This window comes from Aythya marila, assembly GCF_965140915.1.
Source record: "Aythya marila genome assembly, chromosome: 1".
NCBI lineage: Eukaryota > Metazoa > Chordata > Aves > Anseriformes > Anatidae > Aythya > Aythya marila.
The window spans coordinates 21,704,318-21,725,964 of NC_139042.1; the positions used below are offsets into that span (position 1 = coordinate 21,704,318).

Sequence of the window (21,647 nt, forward strand, 5' to 3'; positions counted from 1 at the left end):
GGCTGAGGAAGGGCACTGGGCTGCAAAGGACTTTTTTCCTGCTATAGAGCTTTGGAGTTGCTCATTGCAGCCCTTGGTGTTACCTTTGGCAGTAAGGGTGGGCATACATGACACCAAATGTGTCATGCTTGTCTGTTGTGAGTGAGAGAAGGAAAAGGGACCTCTCCATCTGGCACCTTCTGCCAGGCTAGCAGCATGCAGAGAGGTTCAGGGCTGCAATGGCAAATCTCACCCACAGCCCCCCACATCCCAAAAGGCTGGTAAGAACTCTGGATATGGGGAAATAGTGTGTCAAGCTCAGAGTGGATATCCAGGTAGGAATCAGTAGTTTTGCTGCACTGGTTTCTGCACAGGGGAAATGAATTTCTGTAACGCGGGTTGAGTAAGTAAATTCCCTGGGGAATAGCTACCGAGCACAGTGGCACATGAGAATAGAAACCATAAGACTGTTTCAGACCATTATGGTCTGTGGGGCTCAAAAAAAAAATCAATCAAACAAACAAAAACCCTATAAACATGTTTTCTTCTTTCTGTGCTTACTTACTGCTCCCTCTGCCTCAGCCAGCTGACAGGAAAGAGAGGAAACAAGCCTGGAAAAAGAAGGTCTTCTTCTGGTGTCCAGTGCCCAACAGGACTGCATCACACAGTAGCTGCAGAGCAAGGAGATGACACAGACAATATATGAGCTTTTGGAGCTATGAGCTAAGGGACTACATGGAAATGCTGCAGTTGCATGGGAATCACAGGGCACCAAAATAATTTTGTGAAAAGAGGCTGGATTTGAGCATGGTCACATCAGAGAGAAACATACAGAGAGATGGGAAAAAAGGGGAGAAATTAAAAACACAGCTTCACTGGAGTCCTTAGCAAAATCCTCCTCACAGGACTGGGGCCCTGGCTGACGTGCTGGCATGCTAAGCTTATTTTCCAGCTTCCACACAGAAAATGGTAGGAGGACAACTCCTCTCTGACTCTGGGGACGAATCTGCTACTCTGTAGGACTGAAGACAGTTTTTCCAGTGAGTCTTTTTATGGATTTTTGTGTCTTTCTGAATTTTAAAGACCACTTTAAAGATTTTGCAGCTTCAACAGGGACTAGTACACTGTGTATCTGCTAAAGTCTCTTGCAAATAGCTTTCTTGGTATTTATGAATCCCACAGCAACCTTTATGGCTGAATCTGTCAGATTCACCTGTACCTTTAATGCCATTATTGTCTCTACATGGAGAGGATGAGAAAGGTACCTAGCAAGGTCTCAGAGCTCCCTGCCACCTTCTCCTCTTCTTGTCCCTTGGGGGCTGCCTGCAGGCAGCCAGAGTCTTTCCAGGCACAGCGGCACTGGCTGAAAAACATGAGGTGCGAGCACAGGAACAGCAGCTCCCACTAGCTCTTCCCTAGCAGGGTTTTTCTCTAAGAGGTTCTTTGGCTTCCTGGAACAGAGTCAAATATGCTAATGTTTTATTAAAATAATAATAAAAAATATTACCAAAGATTTAGCCAATATCCAAATGAATACAGTAGAACTTTTCTTTTGCAAAAAGGAAAAAAAAGAAAGAGAGAAAAGAAACCCACTCTGATCTGAGAAGAGGAAGTTAACTGGGTAAGGAAGGCACAGCTCAACACAGATCATAAATTTGTCCTTTCAAACACACATAACCTCTATCATTGATCACTTCTGCTTTAGGACAAAACTTGCATGATCAAGAAACCTTTTACAGGGTTAGAGAAAGATCTCACCTTTTGCAACTTTTCTGAACAGGGTGCAGTGTGCAATGAATTAAAGGTCATACAGATGGTGACCTAATAAGTATAAATCCCCATGCTGTGCATCACTCATAAAGGACACTTACACATCTTTTGTAGCATAATACGGTCGGTCCATTTTAAATCCATTTTGGATTAATTTGTAGAAGTTGGCATCAACCTGAATGCCAGGGTAGGGATTTACACCTGGGAACACAATGGAGAATACATGTTGACTCAGAAGCCACCAGAGAAAAGCAGTGCCCTTCCATCACATGACAGAACATACCCAAAGAGAATATTTCCCACAGTAATATTCCATAAGACCAGACGTCACTCTTCATTGTGTACGTCCCCTCGAATAAGCTTTCAGGAGCCATCCATTTAACTGGTAAGCGAGCCTGTACAGACAGGGGGAAAGGAGGCCAGGTCATGCCATGACACGGGTTTTCTAGATGACTTGCTGCAGCTCTCAATTCTCAGCCAGAATCAATTCATGTCTGCTAGGTGAAAAGCTCGACTTCTCCCAGTAATCTCTTTATACCTACTTTATAGACAGGAATAGGCACTTCCAATGAGCCACTCCATCTCACCTGTTTTAGATGACTGCTGAAGGTACTGCACTCTGCCCTGGAAAAGCCTTTTTTTTTTCCCTGGCTGCCACAATGAGTAGCTCAGATGGAGATGTCCACCCTGTACTTCTTCATTTACCCACGGGACCTGGTGTACCTCACACATATGCTGTTGTCCCTGTGCTATTATTGTCCGTGACAATGAACAGTTCCCTCCACTTCCCACCAACAGGTTTCAGTAAGCTTGTGAAAGGACATGGGTGTCATTTCCTTTATAGTACTATCACTACCTTGATTTGGCTAATTATAAGCTGAGAATCTGCATTTGCCAAGGGCAGAAAAAGTGAGATTTCTGCACTGCCTATACAGTTATTTATAATGCTAGCAGGGAATTTGAAAAATAAAATCTTTTCTTTCTTGGTTCACTATCATTTCTCAAAGATACAAAAAATAGAGAGCACTCAGGAACTTACGTTGCCCCGGACAATGTAGTTGGAGTCATTCACGACATCTCTGGCAAGGCCAAAGTCACATATTTTCACTACTTTTCCATGGGTCACTAGTATATTCCGGGCAGCGAGGTCTCTGTGGATGCACTTAGAGGGACAGGATGGGTTAACACTCTGCAGCACTTGGTAGCAGAGGGAAAGAATTCACACAGGGCTCTGTGAATTGCTGCCTCCTTCCTCTCCAACCGTTTGGAGGATGAGCAAGCTGGGCAGTCCCCGGTTGCTCATGGTCATGGCCAGGGCCAGGGTCAGAGCAGGCAGAAGTGCGCTGTGCAGCCACTGCTTCTTACTCGGGGACATGCCTGAAAGTGCAGTCCAGTCTTTGCCATAAAACTGGGGAAGGAGGTATAATTCGAGCCTGCCACTGTGTGGCTCTGTTTCTCAGTCTGCCTTTACACAGACAGACCAATTTTTGCTCTCTTTTCTATCTAAACAATTAGCTAGCCTTCACCATACCGATTTGGACTCCAGAAACTCCATTCCTTTGGCAACTTGGTAAGAGAAGCAAAGGAGGTCTTCGAAAGTGAGCACATTAAAATCCTCTTCTTCATCCATCTGCCTGCTTATATGCTTAATATCATCTGTAAAAAACAACCAGGAGTGTGAATTTTCCATGGGCTTCATCACTCTCTGATTAATTCTATTGACTGCAGTAAGGATTTTTCTGTCTCCTACTGAGAACATCACGAAGAACATCCATTTTTTGTATCCTTTGCTCAGACACAAAGGAAAAGGTATTTCATACTCAAATACCACGTATAGTATGAACAGAAGCATAAGTCTGAGGTCTTAAATATTATTGAATTCTTCTCCAGCAAAATTTCTGCTAGGAGGAAAGAGAGACATGCAACAGAAAGGGTCCTGCTGTGTCACTGAATTTGGCTAGCTGGATCAATAAATACAATAATAACAGTTAGAATTGATAGAGATAACACCAGTTAATCTTTTACCTTCCTCAGAAAATGGCACAATCCCATTTGGTCCAGGTGTCATATTTATGTTTTGGCTTGTCTGTGCAATTTCAAATTCGTCCTCTCTGCACAGACTCATGTTCACACCATACTTCAGGTGGGTTCTCATCCTGGAGGGAGTGACACATTTTCAAAGGTTACACACAGTGGAGAACATAATCTGCTAAATGCAAACTGTTTTACATAGAAAAAATAGGATCAGTTGTTGATATTAAAAATCTGTGCATAGGCATGGGTCGTCTCAAAACTGGAAACTGAAACAAGAGATTTCTCATCTTTTGCAGTACAGTGAAAAGCAAACATAACAAGAATCAAATCTCAGTTCCTCCCAAGGCCTTGTTTGTTAAAGTATGCAGATTCTCAAGAATTTGTTAATTATACCTGCTTACAGCACAACTGAGAATGCATCTTTAAAGAGACAGGAGTTTTACAAAGTATTAAATTGTTTCTGAATGTCTTACCTGGAATTTTGGTCCAAATGGAAGTTGTGGTAAAAGCTGAAGTTGTGCTGTTTAAATATATCTGTCAGTGTCCAGTAAAATTTTTCTCTTTTGCTCCTTAAGTAGTTCAGAAGGTCACCATAGCAACAGTATTCAAATATCAAGTAGATTGGCCCTGAAATAGTTGGAAATGTAAATGCCTCTGCTATCCACAGCAGTTTTCTCACTGAAACCTTAAGGATGTCCCATCTTCTCCCAGGATAAATCTATATAAGACTCCCCAAGTGTTTCCCCTTCCCAGGCAGATCAACTGTATCTGTAGGTAGGCTGGTGGAAAGCCCCTTTGGATAATGTACGTAGCTGAATTTCCTGGTGGTGCATCTCCCAGTGAGAATGGCAAATCCCTGCAAAGGCATGGGGACCTTTCCCTACAACAAAGGCACTGACTGGGTTGGGGAGCACAAGCTATAAAGATGCAACATACTGTCTAAATGGCTCAAGCAAATGTGACTCTCTACTCCTTGTCTTGATAGCATGAATTGATTTATGGCCTTTCATTTATCTGCAAAGAAAGGAAAAACACCTTAAATCTCTGTCCCAGGCAGGCCTAGAGTAAAGCCATAGGAAGGTTGCTGGAGGAGGTTGAACATCCCATGGATTGCTTGGAGTGGTCACCCCACTCTCCTGCAGTCTTACACTGGCATCACCATTTCTGGTGCAGAAAGACCAACTATGAACTTGTGGACTTTTCTACCAGGACTTTCTGTCAAGCAAGGGAGGCCACACAAACAAAAAAACACTACAGTATCACTCAGGGGAAGACTGCAAAAGTCTGGGGAGCCTGGTAAAGGCTTCCAAATGCTGCATTTGTACGCTGCTGCAATTTTTCCTTCCCCTGTCCTGCCAGATGAAGCAGGTCTTCCCTGCAGCTCTCCTGTCTGCACTGCCACATCTTGCAGGGCACTCCTGAAGACAGTGTCTGCCACTGCCTGGAAATCTGCTGTAGAGCTTCAAATCAACTAAAGCCATTGGCAGTGATCTATTTGTCTGCTTTCTTCATATGTCTCGAATGCCTTTGCATGACTGTGTTGCCATTGATGTGAACTGGGGTAAAAAGGGTTAACTGTTATCTCTGATCCTTTCAACTTACTACATATCTGTGGTAGAAAATCCATCGGTATTTTTCACGGGCAGGTGTTACAATTAATTATATGAGCAAACACTGGGTAAAATCCTGCCCTTTCCCTGAGGTGATTTGGTCCTCGGCCCTTTTTCACCCACTCCTGTTGACCACTGAACTGGCCAGAGTGGGACTTCTTGGGACAGCAATATCCTCAGTAATAGTCACACAATAATTAATTAGTGATAAAGTCTTGCTACTTAGTCCATCTTTGCTTAGTTCTTTCCATCCTCAGTTTATTTTTACAGTAAGTCCCTCACAACAGACACGTTTTTCCTTTTCTCTGAATAAACTGGCCCATATTGGTGCCATCACTGCTGTTACAAGAAAACCTCTTCTATAGAAGGGCTATTGTATCACTTCATGAAAGTACAGTTAGAAAGAACACATTTCTGTACACATGCAAGCCCTTAACTTTGCTTTCAGTTCATCTTTATTTTATTTTGGGGCCACACAGAGTAGAAAATTTGGTTGGGGAAGGGAAAACAAAGTCAGGACTCAGGGGCAAGGAGGGAAAGAGCAGCCTGAGGAATAATAGGCAGCTAATTATGGCTTGATGATTTACCACTGCTACCAATGATCAATTTTTAATATTTCTGTTCAGGAGTCCTTGTTAGGCTGCTTGTTATAATTGGTGCCTTTCCACAAGTGCAAGTTACCTGACACAGTGCAAGCTCCTAGTAGGTTCACAATATTTTCATGGCTTCCAATGTGAGTCATCATTTTCAGCTCAGACATCAGAGCATCTTTTTCTGAAGTGTCAGACTTTTCTGAAAAAGTACACACATTTGGAAACCTCATCAAAACAACACGAAATGGTTGTGATGCTTTGTCGCATTCAAATCTTCATTTCAAATGACTGATGGCACATTTGGGAACATTCTGAAAAAATGTATGATGTAGCTAAGCAGGCCATCCTGTGCTTCAATACTAGCCTTTGGCTTGCTTTTCAGCAAGCATTCACCCCTTGTGGTGTCAGTGAATTGGAGACACGAACCAAAACGATCCAGATGGACTTCCATAAAGAAAACTGCCAAGCAGCAGACCAAGGAAGTACAAAGCTGATGCACGTGAGCAAACAGGGGATGATGAGCTGGGAGGAAGGGTCTGTGCAGGCACGCAGGTGAGCAGGGTGCAGCTGCTGACGTGGAGCTCCAGCCCTCCTGCTCTGCTTGCTGCCGGGGAGGCTCACGTCTGGACACTGCTCTTCTGGGAGGTGAAGGCAGCTGGGAGAGAAGCCAGAGCGAAGCAGCAAGGAGGATTAGAGCTTTATGAAGCCTGACCCATAAGGAAGGACAGAAGGAAATTGTTTTGTGCCACCCTTCAAGAGCAGGAAGATGTGCTGGAAGCTTCACAAACAAGCTAGCTCAGACACTGGAGGCAAGGAGCGTGCAACAACTCAGCAGTGCTACAAGAGAAACGGACCTCACACCCAAATTTCCAGAGTCACCAATGTAACTGGCAGGCTAAATTATGCTATGAATTTGCATTCATCATCTTTGGAGCAGAGCAGCTCCATCCTTCCCCACACAACACCGATCTTCTCTGGCACTTAGGACAAAATGCAGCACTCTGCAGGAAGAAGGCACTTCAGCAATAACTTTCAAAACCAAAACATGATTTGGAAAGTATTATAAAAGTGTTTTAGAACTAAGCATCTGTGAGGTCTAACTACTAAAAGTCTGCATTTAAAGGGATTTCTGTCACTTTTTCTGCTTTGGGGTCACTAGAATATACCACTGCTTGCAAAAAGCTCCCAGAGGTTGTCGTACCTTTTAGCATTTTGACTGCAACCTGGACTGAGTCTCCTGCCTTGCTAATTCCATAAGCTGTTGCATTCACCACTTTCCCAAAAGCCCCAGATCCAAGCACCTGTCCTGCAAGACATAATATGCCAATATTATTTGTGGCCAGTACAGCACAGGCTGCTGCTCCAGTGTTGTGGTTTGCCTTGTGGACTGCTCACCAAATTCCAAATTTTCCCTGGGAAATTCCCATTTGAGATCGTATTCAAATTCACGGAAGTCAATGTAGGTATACTCGTTATCCAATGATCCAATCATCTGTATCATTTGCAACTGGCCTTCATATCTAAATTGCTTTGGAAGAAGAAAAGAAGTGGAAAAAGGCTTAGAGGAGAAGAAAAAGGCTGGTATGAACAAAAGAAGAAGGGACAGGTGCTTATGTTTGCTTTTACCTTTTTGTATTTATGACAAATGAGTAGAGACAAAAAAAAGATCAATAGGAAGATAAATCCAGCAAAGACATAGAATGCAGTGTTGTCCGGTGGGGAAGAAACTGCTCCTGCAACTTTAAAAGAGACATGTTACTACCCACTGAATTAGAGCTTGGGCTTATAGATGAAGGTACAGGGAGAGTTGGTGGCAGCTTTGTTGATGTTGCAATTTGGAGCTGTTTCACATCTTAGCCTCCTCTGCGTGGGGTGTGCAATGGGAGGTTCAGTGCTGGGTAATTTTGACAGCTGTTTTCATTAAAAAAAAAAAAAAAGTTACACGAATTAATAAATCTCAGGGCACTGAGGTGTTGGCATCTTCAATTGATTGGACTTGGTGAGCATAAACAGGAGTAATCAATTCCTCTTCTGATCTTTCCTCCTCTCTCCCTGCATCTTCCCCCAAGCAATGTAGATAGACACCAAAGCACCAGAATCAGTGGATGGACTGCACAAAACCTGCTACAGAAATTGTTCTGCTGTGCATCAAGGAACTTCTTACACAGCCAAGACCAATCAATAAAGTGCTTCTGGGTGAGGAAATGCTACATGAGGTGTGTCCTCATATTCTGATAATTTCTAAGAGCAAAAGAATTATGTTTACTTTTTACTGCAATTTCAACATAAATGCTCAAACTCTATTAGCAATCACAGCTTTTGTCAGCTGTAGTCAAGAGCAGCAAACAGCTCGTTTGTCCGTGATGAAGGAAATCACAGAATCACAGAATTGTAGGGGTTGGAAGGGACCTCCAGAGATCATTGGGACCAACCCCCCTGCCAAAACAGGTTCCCTAGAGCAGGCTGCACAGGTAGGTGTCCAGACAGGCCTTGAATATCTCCAGAGAAGGAGACTCCACAACCTCCCTGGGCAGGCTGTCCCAGTGCTCCGTCACCCTCACAGAGAAGAAATTATTTCGCATGTTGGTGCGGAACTTCCTGGGCTCCATCTTGTGGCCACTGCCCCTTGTCCTGTCCCCACAAATCACTGAAGAGAGGTTGGCCAAATTCCTCTGTCTCCCACACTTAAGACATTTGTAAATGTTAATATTTCAGTCTTCTCTTCTCAAGGCTGAACAGACCCAGGTCTCTCAGTCTTTCTTCACAGGGAAGATGCTTCAGGTCCCATATCATCTTTGTTGCCCTCCACTGGACTCTTTCCAGGAGAAAGCTTCATACTACAAGTATCTGGGTACTTCAAAACACTTCCCAGGAACCACAGCATGCTTCCTGGGATGGAAATATTTTGCCCTACAGGATGTATATGGAGTACCAAATATTAAGTGCATTGGTAAATACCCACAGCAAATTTCTTGCTTGACAAGGAAAAACTTTATCATGACCCCTACAAGAAGAGAGACCACACAGCGGTTCCCAGACCAGGGGTCTGTCCCTTGTGTGGGTCTGATAGTAAAGAGAGCTCCTGTGAGCACTGCTGGCAGCTCTGCAGTGACCTCTGGAGCCAATACCTGCCACCAGCTACCACAGCTGCTTCAATTCTTCCCCAAACTGATGCTTCCAGGTTCCAGGTGGGGATTATGAAGAGGAAATATAAAATCAGACCCTGTATTGCCACAGCTCCATCCTACACTATTTTTGTGATATTTTTGCCCATTTTAGTGAAGGAAGCCCCTGCTTTGGAACTAGGGAAGAGACACGTGTCCCCTATCCACTCAATGCTCCCCACACTGCATGCACACAGTGCTTGTGTTTTACCTGTAGTGCCATTGCATGGCCAGTCATTTAGATAAATAAATAAATAAATAAATAAAGCCACTAATTCTACCATGCCAGCTTTAATTAAGCTGAGAAAACCTGTAATAAAACGCTGATTAATGGTACCTGACAGGTTAATGAAGCTCTTTTCGCAGGCTGAGCCGACTGAATTGCTTGCACAGCACTCAACAGAGAAGGTTGTTGCTGTCTCCTTCACATCTAAAATACTGCTTGAAATCCATGACCCAAGGGATCTCCTCTCTGGCAAGAAGCTCTGGATCCCCTCAGTGATTTTTTCCGTGCAGCTGGAAAACAAAGGAGACCAATTCTGATCTTTGGCTCACATTGGCATTTCCCAGGGGAGAAGGTGAGATGTTTCAAAACAGGCCTTACATCTGTGTTGGAAGGGAGGAAGCAAAAGATAGACGAGTTGTTTTTTTTTATTTGTCACTGTTAGGGAGAGGCTTCAGAGTAGCTGCCAGTGTCATATACAGACATGGCAGGGCAGGCAGGGGATGAAATAGGCTCTCTACCTCCCACCCCAAGCTCACTCTCACTTTCTACCAGTGTCCAGCCCCCTACTGCAACCATTTCCACTGCTTTTACCTTTACCTCATCATTTCAGTCACTGAGCAGCTTCAAATGAGCTGCTACTAAAACAATAAATACAGCACAAACCCAGAGTAAAAGTTCTGACTCCTTCCATTGCAGGGATGTGATCTCGGCCATAAAGTTTCTCTCACATAAGGCCTAAGATGCAAAACATCCACCCTACATGAGTGGCTTATTTCAGACCTCATATGTAGAAATACAGAATGTTGTACGCTAGGGAAAGGAAGCCCACACAGAGATAAATTTGACTTTTTGCTTTTCTATCTTTCATCAACTTACTGCTTAACTTACTGTCCACATAAATAAATTAGTAGGTGAGTAAATAAATTAAAATTCATTCAGCACTGCACATAGCATTAGCTTGTACGTGTGGAAGTTTCCAGAAAAGAAATAATCACAGCATTTCCTTTTCCAGAAAGCTGTTTTAAGGAGAAATTGAAACTTGCTAGCTGGATGTTTTCTTCACTCTTCAGTTTCTGCACAAACACACTGATGTTAGGAAGCCTTCTCAGAGGTACGGATAAGAAAATTGTTTAGATATCTTTTTCATATCTATTTGAAATACTCAGAGCTTTATCCATAATCTTCCAAATGATAATTTGACCTGGTGCTCTTCTACAGCTGTGGGATTATTATTTTTTTGGCATTTCTAAAATAAAAGCTGCAGAATTCATAAAGCGGTCTCAGCTTCTCATGAAATTTTGGGGCCTGACTCATTGCCCTGCATAATTAGAGGAAATGGAAACATTCTCCCTGACTTTACTGGAAACATTCTCACTGACTTTAGTGCCTTTGGGTCATTGTAACAGCTATATTAACCAAAGCTTAACCAATTAATTGAGCCCATATTAAGCAATGCATTTCCTGAATGGCCCACAACTTTGACAGGCAAAGAGAAAAACTTAGATTGGACTTTCTACCTACCTAACTGTAGATATAAACCTAGGTGTGTTACTTGAGTGTAAAGAGCCTGAGATACACATCTTTCCAGATTTATTTTGATGCCAACAAAAATATTGATAACTCTTCCTAGTTTTGGTGATTCCTGTTCCCCTGGATTGGGCCACAAGATACCATTTTCCAAATGGTCACAAGTGCATTTTGCACTCAGTTTGTGCAGGCCAGTCTTCATATAATCAAGGATAGCTCAGATATGGTCTTCACAAGGAGTCAAAAAGAGATAAAACTATTTACTTGGATGAGTTCAGATCAGGACAGTTTCTCCAAACCCAGGATGAGGCCGGGTAGCTGTCAGCGACGCACGAGATCTGCTTGAACAATAACTGCATTGTTACTTCAGGCTTTCCTGCAACAAGGTGACACAAGACAATTTCTGTCAACACTTCGGTGGCCAAAACCTTTGTGTTTACATGGTAACTCTACACCTAGCCAGACCACGAGCTGCCTCTGTGGGTGCCAAAAAACCCACCTGCGTGCCACTGTGGGAGCTGGCTGCAGGCCTCAGCTCTCCTCCTTCCTCCATGTCCCACACCTTGGGGCTGTGGGTGAGTTGAGGGGAGCAGCCACTTCTCTGTATGGGTACGGCCAGACCAAAACAGTGAAAGGGCCAAAATTGGAAGTCTTGACTTCTGCTTTTCTGCCTGACAGCAAGGATTCAGCCTGGTTGCTTGGCTCACTTGGCTGCTCATGTACCTGAAGCAACAGGCAGATGCCATAGCCACGTGGCAGTGCAGAGACAACGGAGAGCACCAGCCAAGCCCACGGGCAGGGGTAGCCCACACAGATATGTTGCACACCAGACAGCCCCCAGACGAACTGCACTAGCTCACAAATAGCATCAGGAAAAAAAAAAATAAAAAGACACAGACCACAGAAAGCTACCACCTAACGGGTGTGTTTCCTGTCACTGTGTCGCTACAGTAGTCACACATATTCTGGCTCCGTGGAGTTAGAGTGCAGCCACTGTATTTAACAGGGCTTCTAGGCCTTGTGGTTTTCTTTAGAAGTGTTAATTCCTTCAGTATATGACTAAGTTCTTTTTTACTCTGTTCCCCCTGTTGATGGTAAACTATGAGGAGGAGAAAAAAAACTAACAACTTCCTCCTCCAGTTTGATAAGCGGAGACTTCCTTGGTATTCCCCACCTCATTTCCATATCTTTTTTGCTAAAAATGGAAGGACACAAGGCAAAAATGTGATTCTCTTCACACAACACAGCGTTAAAGAAATCCAGGCGCGGGGTCTGGAGAAGGATGTATTTGTGGGTTGTATTACTTGTGTTGGTCGGAGATAGAGGGCAGGCCTTCCATCTGCTATAGAGCCAAGGCTGGGACTGAACCAGCCCCACACTGGATGTCCTCTCACCAGCCCTGTGTGGCAGCTGGACATTTCTTGCTGGGAGTCACTCCTTACTATTTTAATTGTAGGGACATTCCCAGTGGTCCAGTTGTACTCATTTAATTAGGACTTAGGCTATCTTGCTGCACTCTGCTGAGGTGTACAGGAGGTCAAAAATGCTCCCAGATAGCTGTTACAGAGAACATGAGACTTCATTATTAAAGGTAAAAGCATTTAAATCAAAGTGCCTAAATAAGAGATGTTAGGAAGGAGCCTAGCAGTTGGTGAAATCAGATATTCAAATGCATAGTCAGATACTCAAGTGTATTGATTTCCTTGGAAAATCAAAGACAGTTTAATTCAATATCTAGTCAGAGATCACTCTGGAATTTAAGCCTCCTGAGCCCCAAATGGATGGAGAAAATGAATATTCAATTATATCTCCTCTTCTGTATGACACGATGAAAGGGGAAAACAGCAAATAAGCTCCATTTACATCAATAGCAAAATCTTAAGTAAGAAATCAAGATTATCCCTCCCAGATTTAGCCACATCTTTACAGGGATTGTTTTCTCACTTACTTCTCACATACAAAGTGAATCTTTTTGTCATGACTGTATCATCATTTTCAGCATAAAATATATATATGCCAGACTGGTGCTGATGGTTGCAGAACTTTGATGAAATGCTGTGGAGCAAAGAAAAGGAAGGAAAAAGACAAAAGAAAGTATTAAAAACAAAATATTTTAGATGTAGTTAGGACTCATATATATGTTTGAAACAATTCAGTATCTTCTAATGATTAATCCAGACTAAATTATTTTATTAAACATTAATCAGACAAAATGTAACTGTCTTAATAAGAGGATTTTTTTTTCCCCAACAGTATTGATTTCATCCTGCAGTTTTTCTGTAACTTTCAATAGTTTGTGGAGTGCATATGGGCTGTAGGGTTGTGATTTTGTTACCAACCCATTGGAAGACAGGGTATATAACGCATTCTGGCTCAGATGTTAAGACCAGCAAAGGATTGTGGTTTACTGTGGTCAAACTGTCTACTCTCTGAAGGATTCCAATGTTTATTTCTGGTTGGTACGAACAAAAGTATTAGGAAATAACAATGAGATAGTAGGATCATGCAAGAGAAACCTCTCCAGATCGGAAGGTCTGATGGAACTCAGAAAAGAGATCATCATCAGAAGCTCAATGTCATTGAGACAAAGCACCAACCATCAAGACAGTTCTGCAGGAGGAAGGGCAGCCTTCTACCAGCCCCTATTCCTTTGGCCCAAAGGATGGAAATAAGGCAAGACTCTAACCCTGCTTGTGATGATGGAAAAGGGGATTGCAGAGGACTTGAAGACTGATGCAGGACTGACCTGTTGAGCCAGGAATAGACAGAAGGAAGGGAATATATCATCTTTACAAAGCTGGCATACAATTTCTGTACTTTTGGCTAGGTCAGGATAGTTGTCAGACTTAAATGGGAGATTTGCAGTTCAACACTAGAAGAGCACTTAAGAAAAATTCATTTTAGCTTTAGTTGTTGACATTTTACATGCACACATTTTGGCTGAATGCTAACAAAAACTGAGTAGCAGACATCCACTCAATTTTAGTATGAAATGCAAGCAGTCATATCAGGGAGTTTTAAATAGACAGAAAAAAGGACAGTCCATACTAGCAATTGCAAAATAACAGAAAGCAATAATGAGCTTGGAAGAAATCTAGAGAATTAAAACCAGGATGTTTAAGCAAGATACTTATAAATGAACTAAGACACCAAGTATCACCATGCAATTAAAAATCAAGAAAAATCACATAGAAGCCACTGGGAATTTTGCCTTCTGACTAAGCATCTCAGTATCAAGTTACTCACTTTTGAGTGTCTTCATCTGAAATGACCTTAAAGATGTCCCTGAAATCAGGGATTTAAAAAAAATAAAAAATAAAATAAATAAAAAAGATGCCTTTTATGTTGCCTCAAAATAGATGCCAAAGGAAACGGAAACCACAAATCACTTGCTGCTTTTGAAAACCTAGGCATTTCATTTCTCATGAAATAATGAGAAAATCTTTAAAAAAGAATGCCTTAGGTACCTGAAAATGTAAGAGGATGTGAGATAAATAATATAAATTTACCAGAGATCATTCTGTATATGAAAACTCATTTGATCTTAGGAGGGAAGTGAAATTCTGCAGTGTTATAAAACACAGAGACAACAAAAGCAAATATTAAATGGAAATTTTGAAACAATCTCTGAAAACACAGAAGAGCACTGACAGGAATGATGAATCACTGAAACTTGAAATCAAAAGCCAAAGAGGAGGGCAGAGTTAATTAATAAAAGTTATTATGATCTTTAGGAGGAACAGTTTGATAAGGAAATGGCAGAAATCAAAAAATGGAAAAACAGGAAATGAAAAAGGATATGAAAGGAATAAAGTAGAAGTGTTGGGAGATAGGATTACACAGAAGTGAACTAAAATATGCAAAGATAGAATAAGGTTTGTGTTGACCTTTTTTGTGTTGTTTTGAGAAATATGCTTTAAAATCATGTTTGCATCTGCAGTACTACAGCTTGTAGGCACAATCCCTTCACTCCACTCCCCCTTGCTGTTTCTGTGGAAAACTAAGCTAAATTAAACATTTGTCCCTTCCCATTCAAGCTCTGGGACAGTGGTGGGGCTCTCCCCTGTCCAGCAGGAGGGGATCGTCTCCTCTGGGCTGCAGAAGCTATCCGAAGTGACTCACACATTCCAGGACAGCTGCACCTTACTGATTAATGGGGTTACCTAAGCTGTGTCAAGAGCTCTCAACATTGTTATTCTTGGCCCAGTCCCTAGCACCTTCTTCTTATCTGTATTGAATTCACACCAGCTGCCCAATTGTCCGAGCAAAACTGACTCCTGCTCTTACCAGCAGTGAGGAGACAGTCTATGACAACTGCAAAGCAAATAAACTTGGCATTATCAGGCAAGGATGAGCAACTGCTCGTGGTGGTCCCAGGAGACCTCATTTCCAAAATCAGTCTTGACCACAAAGAACAGACCTGCCGAGCCCACATCAGGCATGCAGATTAGTCACCAGCACCCACCCAGCACTATCAAAGTTTGATGACAGCCCTCACTTTATCAGCAGGGACAGAGTTCCTGTGGCCATTGCCAGGAGATGACAATTTACTGATCTGAACTGAGCTGTCTCTGAAGCATGCAGAGGTCTGACTTCAATACTCCATCTGATGCGGATGAAAAGGCCAGACTGTTGCAAAGACGACTCAACAAGCTAGTGGATAAAATCAAGTGTACTAAAATACTATGAAAAGAAAGCTTAAGAAGTGCAATCAAAGCTATAACACAGGTTTAAGAAGATGATGAGAGATTTTAAGAATATGAGAAGAAATCAGTGTGGGCACATTAACTCCTGCCTAGCTCTTGCTTCATGTTAAAGATAAAACTTCACAAGAGCAGCTTGGCTTTTTTTTTCACTAAGGTGAATAAGAGCTGTTACCTTGAAAGCCATGGGACTACTCTGAAAGAAACTCTGAAGGAAATTAGATAATGTTATCAAGAATTTAGAAAGCCTAGGGAATGGAGAAAACATTAGCCTTAAACAGGACTCATGCCAGAACTTCATTTTAGGAAATAACAGAAAAGGTAGATAACTAACAGGTTTATTCAAAACATGTTTTGCAACAGCGAAAGAATACATGACCTGGGTAATTAGCAGAACGGTATGTTTCTGTGGCACAGACAGAGCCAAATAGATCTAAGCCTGGGAAACTACAGGGCCCTGGGTTTGGTTTGAGCAATAGCAAAGATACTGGGAACATCATCAAGAACAGGATGACAAAAGGGGAACATGAGATCCAGTGTGAAAACTGCAGAGGAGCTGTAATTGAGTAATTATATCAAAGAGAATGGGAATGGCAAATTTCATATAACCTAAAGGGTTGCTGGATGCATAACTTACAAAAGGGGTTATTCTGAAGTGGAGAATATAGTGATACTATAAGCTATCTACACAAACTGCTGCTGAAAGCCAAACTAATGTTTGAGTAGCTTTTGTTAACATGTCTTTATCACCTGGCTCATCCACATATTAAAAAATACAGAGAGTATGAAATATGGAAAACAAGCTGTTCAAATGAGACACTAAGAGGAAAGGTTTGGAATTATAACAAAATATTCCAGTACCTGCGTCCATCTGCACTGTAACTTTGCTTACATGGAAACATTTTTTGGGAAAATAGCCACATGCATCTAACTGGTGGATATGCTGTAAAGTTAACTTCGAAGCAAAAGTCTTCTTCACCAATTTCAAAATCTTCTCTAGAGTCAGTTATATTTATAAATCCCTTTTCTGAAAAAGAGAGAGTATTGATATTGTGATAAAGAGGCTGGATTGCTTAATGAATGAATTTTGACATCTGTGTGTTTTTCATTTTGGTTATCACACACACACACAAAAAGCACCATGTTACTTCACAAAAGGCATCCTTTTAATCAAAAGATAGTGCTTCAAAAATAGTATTGCAATGATGTCTCTGTTCAGCTCCAGACAACTGATCTGGGTCTGTGTGATATCTGCTAGAGCTGTGTTTTCTGTCAGACCAGAGCACTTCCAAAACCCTCTGACACTTTTTCCCCACCCACCCTACAGAACCACCGGACCAACTCCATGAGTTTTTTGTTTTGTTTTATGTGTGTTTTATGGGTGTTAACAGCTACATCTAACAGGGAAAAAAAATAACACCAGCCTAATCAGATGTTGATATTCATTCTTCCTCCTTCCCTGAAATGAGCTAACGATTTTGCAGATCAGCCTTACAGCTGCTCATTTGTTTCTCCGTCTCATTAGAAGTATTTGATGAAAGACAACAGGAATGTGAAAAAGCGTCCTGAAGGTGTGGGTGAACCCTGTGCTGCTGCTACTTTCCCTGCTAGGGTGGGACTGGTTTCACCTAGTGGACCTGTCTGAGGTTCAGTGACCCACCTAAGCTACCTGTTTGGACCTCAGTGGAATAAGATAGGCATGTCCAGATATATCCTATAGTGATATAAAAGATAACAAAGATGGACTGAAATGCTCTTTGGAAATACCTTCCTCATGCCACTGGCAGCTGGAAGAACGTGAATCATTCCTGGGGCTAGATGTCTCATGAGGTGAAATGAATCCCAACCAAAGAGACTGAACTACACTTGTAGGAGGACATGGTCCATCAAGGCATCAGCAGAGTTAAGGATCAGCTCCAAAAAAATAACAGAATCATACATGTTGGAAGTGACCTCTGGAGATGTCTAGTCCAGCTCCTGCTCAAGGCAGGTCCAACTAGATGAGGAGCCATATCCAGTTGAGTTTGGGTGTCTTCAAGGAAGCAGATGCTAGAACCTCTAGGAAACTTGTGACAGTGTTTAATCAGGCATGTGGTGAGAAAAACAAAACAAAACAAAACAAAACAAAACAAAACACAAAAAACCTTCACTGTAGCAATATGACTGGGCTGAGATTTCTCTTTGGAGTGTTTTTCTTTTGGTTGCAACACTATATTGTGTTTGGCGCATTTTGTGTCTAACTTCACTGGTTTAAAAAATGCAATCTGGAAACTCCCATGCAAACCACAAAAATATCAGTATTTTAAAACAAGAAGCAATTCCTTTCATGACTGTTCTCCTCCTTTTTAATATTAAGGGCTTACTTGCTTTATAGATTGGACCTTTGTCTTTTCAATGCTCTTTTGGACCTCATCTTTCCAAGTACAAGGTCATCAGTACGTGTGCTGTTAACAGCACAGCTGGCCAAGAGTAAAGGCTTTCTCCAGAGTGCACACAGGGATCTTGGAGCAGGGCATGACATTTCTTTGGAAAAGAACTCAGAAAATGTAGTGTTTTTTTTTTTTTTTTTTTTTTTTTTTTTTTTTTTTTTTTCCCTTGGCTCACCATTTTTTGGGCATGTTTAAACATATTTCTGCCAAAGAAATAGTGAACATTATTTAGTAATAACAGAGAGGTGAGCTGAAATTCTTGAGACTGGAACCAAAGTTTCCATGTTTCTGTATTTAGTTTATTTGTTTATTTGTTTGCTTTAAACCTAATGTGTTGGAAAATAGCTTGCATATTCCTGAATCTAGATTGCACAGTGCTAATAATTATTTATTCAACACCGGTGGAGATTGAACATAAGGCCTGCAGAAACAAAGAGCCTTGCAGCTGCAGTTGTTGGCATAATCACTGTTATGCTTTAAAGTGACCTAAACATCCCTGCTTGATCTGACCAACTGCACAAGATGAGATAAGTTGGTGAATTATCAAGCAGCAAAGAGCAAACCAGAGCTGTCTTGCTGCAAGAGGTTATTAGAGCATAGAAGACCACCTGCCAGTGTAGTCATGCTAGCCAAGCTCCCCAGGCAATGCAGAGTATCCCAAAGAAATCAGGCTTTTGCTTGGTAAAGTTACATCATGACCATTCTCGGTGTAGCTATGGGTACTGACTCAGGAACAGCAATGGTTTAAAGGTAGGATGCTGATCATTTCTGAGATTGCTACTCTGTGACATGGACATCAGAATGAAGTTGCTATATATATCACTGTTGGAATTGAACCTCAAGTGATAGCACAGATCCACACCAGCAATGGTTGCCATTAATAAATTAGGCTAAAAGTTTTGGTGGATCAGAAGCATCCTATATAACCTTGGAGAGAGAAACACAGCTGACAGGAAGGTATGGCAACAGCCCCCCACTTTAATTCACCACAAAATTAAACAAAAAGATTTCTTCATCAGAAAAGCAAAGGAGTCCCCAGAGGTTTTGTTGGCCTAAGGGGATTAAAGAGAGTACAACTACCACAGTTTGATGTACCCCAGTCAATAATGCAATGAAAACAACAATTCAGTTAAAAATGGCATTACTCTGAAAGACAACCTTCCATGGAGAGTAACTCAAATATCCCTGGTCAATATGATGCTTACTCAGACCTGAAAGTTAAGGGACCCAAGAAGCCAGTATTTCTGAAGTGTGCACTAAGAAAGAAGGTCTCACCCTACCTCTACACTGCACCCTCACCCCTACTTTTCTGTTTACTAAGAAGCTATGTCTAAAAAAACATGCCCAGGTATCATGCTCAGTTCCTGTAAACCCTTACAGAACTTCCTGCTCAGAAGTAGGCAGAAGCTGAAAAGAGGATATTGCACAGGAAAACTCATTTCTGAAGAGACGGGGGTAAGTGTTCTCACTTCCTACCATCCCCGGCTTAGGTGTTGTCCACTCTGAGAGCAACTGCATCTAAAGTCAGCCCCATGGTCGCTGCTTCAGAAAGCCTTGTCCCTGGGGCTGGACATCCCAGCTCCATGCATGTCCATCAGAAAATGTATCCCAATACATACTTCAGCAGCATGTCTACAGCTTTTTTTTTTTTTTTTTTCCTTATTTCCAGTTCTATTCCTATTTAGCATATTATTTCCACCAAATTATTTCCACCAAATCAAGCTTTGCTGCTGAGGCTGTTCTGGGCTAGCTGTAAGGCTGCTGGCTTTTAAATGGACATGTTGCCTAAGTAGGATGATGTTTCCTTTGGTATGCATTAGATTTTCTGAATTTTCAGACCTTGTGTAGCTTGGTGCTAGGAGGATGATTCGTTTCAGTACCTGGAAAATAGAAGACAGGTAGACCAGCCAGTAACACTGCAGAAGTTGTCTCTGTAGCTTCAGGTTTTCCATCCTATCCATCATGGCTGCGGCAGCATTCCTGCATGGCAGTTTGCCAGGTCTGTCATCACGAGCTGTTCATGGGATCTCTGTGCTTACATTCACAATTCATGCAAAAGATTTCATTCTGCTACCAGTTCCACAGGTTACGGAGCTAAAATTTTTCCCCAGGTTTCCTTTTCCCTAAATTATTGGCAAGTTCAAATGGCCACTTGTCAGTCACTCCCTTGCCATAAGATGAAGCAAAGGTCCTCTCTCTTTTGCCCTGCATTTTGGGTGAGAAAGCCCACCACCAAGAGCCTTGCATTTGTTTGATTGCTTCCCAGTGGACCCAGATCAGACCTGATATAGATTTTCTGTGTTGTTTTCTTTTTCTTTTTCTTTTTTTCTTTTTCTTTTTCTTTTTCTTTTTCTTTTTCTTTTTCTTTTTCTTTTTCTTTTTCTTTTTCTTTTTCTTTTTCTTTTTCTTTTTCTTTTTCTTTTTATTTTCCTTTTCCTTTTCCTTTTCCTTTTCCTTTTCCTTTTCCTTTTTCTTTTTCTTTTCCTTTTCCTTTTCCTTTTTCTTTTCCTTTTCCTTTTCCTTTTCCTTTTCCTTTTCCTTTTCCTTTTCTTTTTCTGTACTACAGCAATGAGTGCCTGAAGAGACCGTGCTCATAGGTTGGGTGGGGGTTCCCTATGTGTGTTATAGGGAGATGTAGTGGGAGGATGTGCTGAGGAGAAGACCAAGGTGATGACTACAACATCCCAAAGCCCATGGTGGAACCACAGCAAGACATTTCTGCCTCACAGCAGTTGAGACCAGCCACTGGTCATTCCAGACTCTGGCCAGGCTAATACACAGAGCACTAAGAGCTAAACATGGGGCAGGTCATGCATTTTATATTCTTGGCCAGCTCCAGAAATGGTGTTTTCTGCAGGGCTTTACCTCCAATTTTTTGTATCTGCTCTGCAGATGCCTACATCTGAGTTGATGGCATAGGGGTTCCCCTGCCCAGGAACATCAAGGCATGGCTCCCTGTTGCTTTGTGTCCCCAAAGCTGTTGTGGCTTTGTGTCGTGCTGGCTGGGAGTCACCTACAATAACACGAGCCAAATCCCAGCCTGTGCTTTGAGAAATAACACTGAAACAATCGTGTGGGCTAGACCTCCAAACAGTGCCAGTTCATTTCACCTCTAAAAGCACTTTAATCCTAATTTAATGGGAATTATTTGGAAAGCAATATATATTAAAAAAAAAAAAAAGTTCATTATTTTCAGGTACCTGCATGACTCAGTTCAGACTAATCTCTTGGCTTTCCTAGGCTGCCAGTAAGTGCAGACAGGATTTTTCCTGAGAAATCACTACAAACACATGCTGCACACCTGCGAGCAAAGATCTGCCATATAGAAAACAAAGCAAAGCAACCAGCCAAGGGACAGAATTAACGCCAGGGATGGAATTACCTAAAACTGTAACCAGAGCAGTTTGATTTGGATGCACTGTAGAGGAGCAGGTATAACGTCCACTGTCGCCTCGTTCTGCTGCTGAAGCAAACACGTACTGGATCCGGATAGCCGAGTGGTCTGTCAGATAATCTAACCCATCAAACCTACGATCCTGGTGTTCAACAGAGATTTCCAATTATGCCGTTGATAGTGCCCAGTATTACCCATTTTTTAAAAGTCCCCTTTTT

At 42.0% G+C, this 21,647-nt stretch overlaps 1 protein-coding gene across 1 annotated transcript in view; it reads right to left on the bottom strand.

Annotated features, from left to right (window-relative positions):
- FLT3 (fms related receptor tyrosine kinase 3) overlaps nucleotides 1-21,647 on the bottom strand; it is a 41,281-nt gene that overhangs the window by 2,461 nt on the left and 17,173 nt on the right. Inside the window, exons 8-23 of the mRNA XM_082752712.1 lie at nucleotides 21,418-21,571; nucleotides 16,468-16,633; nucleotides 12,852-12,958; nucleotides 11,168-11,279; nucleotides 9,488-9,666; nucleotides 7,613-7,725; nucleotides 7,382-7,514; nucleotides 7,188-7,292; nucleotides 6,075-6,185; nucleotides 4,257-4,410; nucleotides 3,775-3,905; nucleotides 3,281-3,405; nucleotides 2,789-2,911; nucleotides 2,033-2,144; nucleotides 1,851-1,950; nucleotides 545-650 (exon numbers count right to left, since the gene is read on the bottom strand). Coding sequence (XP_082608838.1) covers nucleotides 545-650; nucleotides 1,851-1,950; nucleotides 2,033-2,144; nucleotides 2,789-2,911; nucleotides 3,281-3,405; nucleotides 3,775-3,905; nucleotides 4,257-4,410; nucleotides 6,075-6,185; nucleotides 7,188-7,292; nucleotides 7,382-7,514; nucleotides 7,613-7,725; nucleotides 9,488-9,666; nucleotides 11,168-11,279; nucleotides 12,852-12,958; nucleotides 16,468-16,633; nucleotides 21,418-21,571 — 2,031 coding nt within the window. The remainder of the gene's footprint in view (nucleotides 1-544; nucleotides 651-1,850; nucleotides 1,951-2,032; nucleotides 2,145-2,788; nucleotides 2,912-3,280; nucleotides 3,406-3,774; nucleotides 3,906-4,256; nucleotides 4,411-6,074; nucleotides 6,186-7,187; nucleotides 7,293-7,381; nucleotides 7,515-7,612; nucleotides 7,726-9,487; nucleotides 9,667-11,167; nucleotides 11,280-12,851; nucleotides 12,959-16,467; nucleotides 16,634-21,417; nucleotides 21,572-21,647) is intronic.